Genomic DNA, 7,201 nt, shown 5'->3' with positions numbered 1-7,201 from the left:
GACATTTGTGTTTGAAATATAGATTAATCCTAAAATGATCACTTACCAAATAATGAATTTCAAATACGTAATTATTTACAGCTCAATGGTAATAGTTTAACAGATACATGTATTTCATTGCTATTCTAACGTAGAATATGTTTTTCAAGCCACTTTCCATGAATATATATAAATCAGGCTACTACCATTAACCTTACCGAAACGAAAAGTAAGATTGATGGAGAAAAGTGGAATACATAAAGCCAATATAGATAAATTCTCTGACCATTTAACCGTTGGCTATCAACCTTATGGAAACGAATTGTAAGATTGATCACGGCCTCTAGGGTTAAATATATTCATTTAATAAACATTCCCATTCTAAAAACTAGAAAACATTATAAGCTTTACATAAATGAAATAATGATAATGTAAAAGAAATCATTCACTATATATATATATACACATAGATAAAAAAATATTTTTTTTTTGTTTTTTACCATAAACTATTTCATTTCTAAAGCAAAAGCATAATACAATGTACATGTATATGTATTTACCAAGATTTCTAATCTGACTTAAAATATTACATTCAAATAATTGTACAAATCTAAGCATACAAGGATGTCTCCAATACTTTTATGTATTTAGATCTACTTCTTTGTTATATCTCTATACAATGAACATTCAAGAATAAAATGAAACTCATCCTCTAAAACATTACATGGTGAACATTTAGGAGTATTTACTGGCCTTGTCCATCGACTAAATTCAATTTGTAATCTGTGTAAAGTAATTTTTATGCTTGACAAAGCTTTTGGATACTTGTCAAGATTCAGACATTTTAAATAGTCCTGAAACTCAAACTTAAATACAGTTCTATAAAATAGTGCCCTTGATGAATCTTCTAATCGACTATGCCAGTTTTGATTAAATTATCTTTAAGTCTTTGTTTTAAAACAAATAAAAAGGCATTTACATCACCAACAATTTGTTGTAACCATATATCGTAGAAACATATTAATACTCTAAATGAAGAACACCAATAAACCTTATTGGTTGCATTTTCAAAATGACTTTTTAACAATTGATAAACTTATTATACTTATTTTCTATCATTACTCGACAGGTAGAATTAAGTAAGATCTTATTGAAAAACTTTCCTGCCTTTCTTAATTATAAAGAAATATAACCAGTTTGAACATTTTACATTTGGTAGCTTTACATAAAGATTTTGTGGATTCAAAATATCTTTAAAGAGAGAGGATTTATATTGTGTGAGAAATTTGAAATACTGTTTGGGGTTTAGTTAGACCAGGACAGGAATTGGACTATTCTTGTATATTATAATTGGACTTAACGGCTAGTTAACATTTCCAATGTCTTTGAATTGTTACTTTGAAAAATAAACTTTGCTATTGTTAATAGTTGCTGGTTTGTTTTTCTATTACCATTAGTGTCCAATTTGCAAACATTATGCATGGCCTGCATGATACTAATTAATTATCTGCAGAAACTAAGAAACCGGTGAAAATAGTGGACGTGTCACTGTAGATTCTCCCATATACGTTACAATCGCCAACATAAACAGTATCTCCTCTGTTCAGATATAGTGTTCCTGACACGGTCGCGGGATATGAATTCTTAGACTCATGTGAGTGTTTTTGCACATACATTTGTATTGTTCGTTCAGCATTTACATAAATATAACAGTTTAACGATTTATGTTCATCGTCTTGCTTAATTGATAACGTTACAACAAAATGATAAATCCCAGAAACACTGCAAGAGAATTTTCCAGTTGTACTGTCATAGCCATCTCCAGAGTTTTCCAATATGTTTGGAAATCGAGGCTCTTCAGAAACCATACCTTCTGTGAAACCGTATGCTGTAAATGCTACTCTGTGATCTGCAACCCAAAAAATGTGTAGTGGTAAAAATAACATCTTTACGTTACTTTTACAGTGTCGTTGTAACTGAAAAGATGGATATGTTAAAACGTTCTGTATTATTCTGATATATTTTGTCTTCAGGATCAAAAGGAACCTTTTTATAGTGGTTTCAATACCAAACCTTTTTAAGAGTGGTTAACAGCGCACTGCTTCACAAGTCAAGTTTGATTTAGTCCTTCTAGATTACCAATTGATGGGCTGTGCTTCCAGTCGTTTATATTAATAGTACTTTTCCGATGACCTTTACGCACCTTAAAACATGATGACGATTTTATTATGCCATTTTCACAGCTACTAGCCTCTGCTAGCCAGATATATACCGAGCTGTATAAGACTAGTGGAATAACGTAATTTTTTTTTTCAATGTTTAAAGATGAATACATAAGATAAATACATAACATTACGCTGCAGCCAATACCAGCACAGGAGTCATCTGGTATGAAATAAATGGATACCGAAATGGGTATTAAAATCGGCGAAAACGCCAGTCCGGTGTGTACGAAAACATGATCCGTATCTGTTCCTATATAAACGTACAAGACAACAACATGTCCTTTATTCTATAATAAAATATAATTGGCAGTTATCCTTTTACCCCTACAATTGTAACCTGGAGATCTACATCTTTTCCATTATATCAACGGTTATTTATATATTACAGATATAGTCACATGACTATGATAAAGCGCCATTTTGCCATAAATGAGCGAAATTCCTAACAGGCGAACCTATGCATCATTAAACTGTGACATCACACACAAGATCATATCATTATACTAGTTCAAATATCAAAACTGCTGCATTTTTAATTCACTAATTTTATACACAAATTATTTGCAAACCGTTGTATTACTAGTTTATAAATACACCTCAAAATTCCGGCTATGCGATGTGAAAATTGTAGCAGCCTATTGACAGATTGCTAAAATAACTACACTAGCAAGTGTGAATTGTTTACGTGGTTAGAATCGAATTTATAATAAATGTGTACCTATATTCCATCGGTCGTGCGGATGAGATGTGCTACGCATGACGACTTTCTCTTAATTTATCTAGTTTTTAATAATAATTTTAAATCAATAAAATCTATAAGAATATACTGTGAAAGCAAAGACCACAACTAAGCAAATTAACAGCAGAATGGGTCTTTTCAGTATTGACATTTTTGATATTATTACTGATATTTTACTCTTCCTCACCTTTCGTTTTTTCCAGCTTTTCATCTATTTCAAGCATGAATAGTTTCTGAGATGAAGTTGCATCTTTCATAACCTGGCTGACTGACCTGTCTGTTTGTCCTTTTATATCTTCCAGTTTTTCATTTACATCTCGCTTAAAATCGTATTGAGTTGCGCTGATATTTGCAATACGGCGATCAATTTCGCTAGTTGTTTCTTTTTTGAAATTCTCAACGTTCTCCTTCATTTCAGTCATTTGGCTTTCCATTTCCGAAGCAAAATATATTCTTTCTAGCTTTTCAGAAGTCAGCGTTTTCTTCAAAACAGTTGCAATATCTTCTTTGTCATCCAGCTTTTCTTTCATAAAGTAGTTTAGTTTGTTATCTACTTCTTTTACCTTTGTTTCCATCTTTGAAAGTCGATCTGTTGATTTCAAATAATTCTTAATAACAGCAGATGAAACATACAACATATTAAGAAAAATCTTTATATCTATAAGTCTTTAATGGTGATATGTTGATTGAAAATGATAAAACACCGAAAATGTACATAAAGCAACAAAAATGCATCACTGTTACACAAAAACCAAGCAAATTAGGTGGATTTATATCCCCCACCGATAGCTGTTGTGTGTAGAGTTGAATATATATTTTGAAAGTTATTTAATTTCCAGATATACACAAATAATGTACGCTAGTACAAAAAAAAACATGCAACGGTTACTGTGTTCTGTGGGCATTTATAGATTTTAGAATAACTGAAGGGCAATAACCCTGGTTTAAGAAAATGTCCTGAAGAAACTACGCGTGCATCATTGCCATATAGTGATCGATAATTATGTAAAGTTCAATGAAGATCCATCCATCGGTAACTTAGACAGAGTGGAAAATCCCTTAGCAAATCAAGGGAAATTAAACCGTCTTTACTGGGTCAAGGGGCTAATACAATATGTGAGTAAAGGTCATGTGCTACTTAAAGGTGGATAATCAGATTTTGGCCATGTAACGGATTTGTTCGAAACTTTAGCATCTGATCATTTACACTCATTTATGTTCACTTAACACTTAATACAAATTAGATTTTTACTGGGGGTATTTTTAAAATTTCATTTTCCTATCCTGGTTGCCCAACCAAGATAGAGTTATTTTATCATAAGTATAAATTTGATAAACATACTTTGCCTAAGGAAATGTATAAATATTAGACATATTGTAATGTATTTGTAAAATATTTGCATTAAAGATTATGTATTTAGATGGAATTCATTAGAAACGCAAGTTTGAAAAAATATTATTACCTCCCTTTGCCTATCTTGGTTGCGCAACCAAGATAGATTGGAAATAAATGAATTCAGAAGCTACACACAGCTTTTAAACTTGCTTTTGGTTCAGATTGCTCAATAGTTGATATGTCTATCAAATGCAAATGTAAAACTAGACATTGTATCGAAATAAAAAGAAATACCCAGCTTTTTATATACTTTCATATTAAAGAGGAGTAATTACAAAATTTTATAAAAATAATAAAATATACATTTCAAATAGGAATCTAACTCTATGTAATCGGTCTTTTTGTTCCTTAAATAATTCTCTACCAGAATATACAAAAAGTAAAAAATGTCATTAAATGTTGTTTAAATGTGATTGACCACCTTTAATCATTATTATGTGTGGTTTGGTAATTATAACTGATTTTTTACAATAAGCTTTTAATTTATATATTTTTTTTACCAAATCAAGCAGAAAAACTCTGCCTTTACCAGGTCAATGGTGCTAATTAATAATTAAGTGAGGTTTGGTGATTCTAGCTTAAATATGCTTTTTTTTTAATTTTAAGCATTTTCAGTTTTGGACGGACGGACGAACGAACAGGCGGACGGACAACACCATAACAATATCCCTCCGCCTTCGGTGGGGTATAATATATGCAATACAAAAGTTTTTGTGTTGGTTTAAGTAGCTGTTTCCCGTTGGCAGGTCTGCTATCGGCCGGAAGAAATGTAGCAGGTACACGTTGTTTAAAGTCATCATGAAATTTTTGAAGATGATAATAAACCATTAACGGTACAGAAAACATTCTATGACATAAACACTTGCCTATGCCGTGTCTTAAAATCTAGATAATTACGCATTAAGTTGATAAAACTAATCTGACATTCTAATTATCTCAATATATTTAATGTCTAGGAGGGGCCGCTAATTTTTAATCACTTGCTCCTCGCCGATGTGGGTTCGAACCTCACTCGGGGCGTTGAAATCTCCATGTGAGGACTTACGGAAGGTCGGTGGCCCTGCCTAGGTACCTGTCCGTGATGAGATAATGCACAGAGGGGCACCTGCATGGGGTCTTCCTTCAAAGCTGGAAAGTCGCCATATGACCTATTATTGTGTTTGTGCGACGTTAAACCCAACATATACAAAAACAAAAATTAAGTTCTGGAATTCAGCTACACTTTACCTGCAGAAACTGCTCTGGCTGACCCCAGTGATGTAGATCTTTGCCTGGCTTTCATTTTACGAAGTTTTGCCGACTGCAGTTTTTGTTCAAACATAAGTTGCTGAACAATTTCTTTTATGGTTTCCATCTCCTGGCAGTCACAGGTTTGATCACAATTTATCCGTAAAATATTTAATAACATAAATGATATATATAGTAAAAGAAACATGGTTACTCCTACGTATTACTGTCTTAACTGACTTGTTTTCTTCAAACGAAATGAATTTCTCAGCAGTAAGAAAGTTCCAGGAAATAATCTTGTATCAAGGTTTTACATTTAGGCCAAAATGTTGTTATCGTTTGATACGTGTACATAAGCATTTTGCATTTTAATAGCAACGTAAGTAAAGAATATCGTTCATTAATATGTCCAGGATTTTATCAGCATTTGCGTTATTTGTAAACAAATATGCTTGCATGACCTCTTATATACTGCATGTGCTATTGGTTATCCATTCTCTAAAAATGTTGACCACTATACTAGTATCTATGTATAATTGTTTACTTTTCTCCCTAACATCTGACATTTTAGGAAATCCTTTCAAAATGTAAATTGTGTTCACCGAATCTGTAAACTATTATGCAATGTTTATGTCAAATTTATTATTTATACTTCAATTGAAAATAACATGATGTATGTTGCCACACTTATTTTTCAGCTATTCTTACATGCATATATTATAAACTGTGTACGTACTATTGTTGTAAAGAATCGTATTAATATTATACATAGACTGTGGCTAAAAAAAGACCTCGAGCGCCTTTGATTAATTACAGACTCCGGTATATACTGGATCCAAGCGATTAGAATGATAAATATCTTTAATGTATATTATTTGTAACCATGGTAATTCTAATCATTTCCTTTAGCCAGATGATATACATATTGTACCTTAAATGCGTGCGAACATGCAATAATTTGGGTATTTTTGCCGATCATCACTTCCTGTCATGCGCAGAAGATTCCTGACATGCGCAAAAGACCGCTCCAGGTATGTAGTGAACAACATCGTTATACATATACGTCTAATGTGTAAGTATTTAAGAAATAATAAGTTCCCAAACGTGGTTTATCGTAGAATAACCCGAGTTTTGAGTTCTTATACGTAAGAATATATCACGAAGGCCGTACGATAAATCACACTTGAGAACTTAGTATTTCGATTCTAACACGACATACTAGTATCAACAGTGTTAGAAAAAATGGTAACAAATGGTTGTGGTTTTGTTGACATTTTCCACATCCGGTTGTTGTTTCCAGCATGTTTACAGGTATTGTAGTAGTTTCTGCCTTCATATCAGTCCTCCAAAGGATATTTACATCTCCTAAGGTGGTTGATATGATCCAACCTAGAACCTACACCAAGCCTTACCAGATTGTCCCAGATAATATAAAACAACTTTGTTCTATCTTCGTAAGATTAAAACAGCTGTACAGGTATGATTTCCCAGTAAAGCCAAAATGCTCCAAATCTCTCATATTTTTATCTATCTTACTGCTATCATTGTCAGCAGATGTTGAACTCAATCCTGGTCCAGGTACTATCTATCCATTTGGAAGCTGCGGCCTCCAGGTTCTGGACACAGATCAAGCAC

General features: G+C 32.5%; 1 protein-coding gene across 1 annotated transcript; it reads right to left on the bottom strand.

The window, feature by feature from the left end:
• Window positions 1-1,311: 1,311 nt before the first annotated feature.
• On the bottom strand, window positions 1,312-5,879 carry LOC123538689 (uncharacterized). Its single transcript, XM_053529661.1, has 3 exons — window positions 5,567-5,879; window positions 3,131-3,532; window positions 1,312-1,888 (listed from the first exon to the last, which is right to left on the bottom strand). The coding sequence occupies exons 1-3, from the start codon at window positions 5,772-5,774 to the stop codon at window positions 1,479-1,481; spliced, it is 1,020 nt and encodes a 339-aa protein (XP_053385636.1). The 5' UTR covers window positions 5,775-5,879; the 3' UTR covers window positions 1,312-1,478.
• Window positions 5,880-7,201: the final 1,322 nt, after the last annotated feature.

The sequence above is a fragment of the Mercenaria mercenaria genome, chromosome 18, assembly GCF_021730395.1.
Source record: "Mercenaria mercenaria strain notata chromosome 18, MADL_Memer_1, whole genome shotgun sequence".
In the NCBI taxonomy this organism is placed as follows: Eukaryota; Metazoa; Mollusca; class Bivalvia; order Venerida; family Veneridae; genus Mercenaria; species Mercenaria mercenaria.
This window is presented reverse-complemented; position numbering and strand designations above follow the sequence as displayed.

Excerpts from the sequence above, each read along its gene's own strand:
- LOC123538689 (XM_053529661.1), bottom strand. The coding sequence starts at position 5,774 with ATGTTTCTTTTACTATATATATCATTTATGTTATTAAATATTTTACGG. Across the intron at positions 3,533-5,566 it reads AGCCAGAGCAGTTTCTGCAG|ATCGACTTTCAAAGATGGAA; the intron begins GTAAAGTGTAGC and ends TGAAATCAACAG. Across the intron at positions 1,889-3,130 it reads AAAGCTGGAAAAAACGAAAG|ATCACAGAGTAGCATTTACA; the intron begins GTGAGGAAGAGT and ends TTTGGGTTGCAG.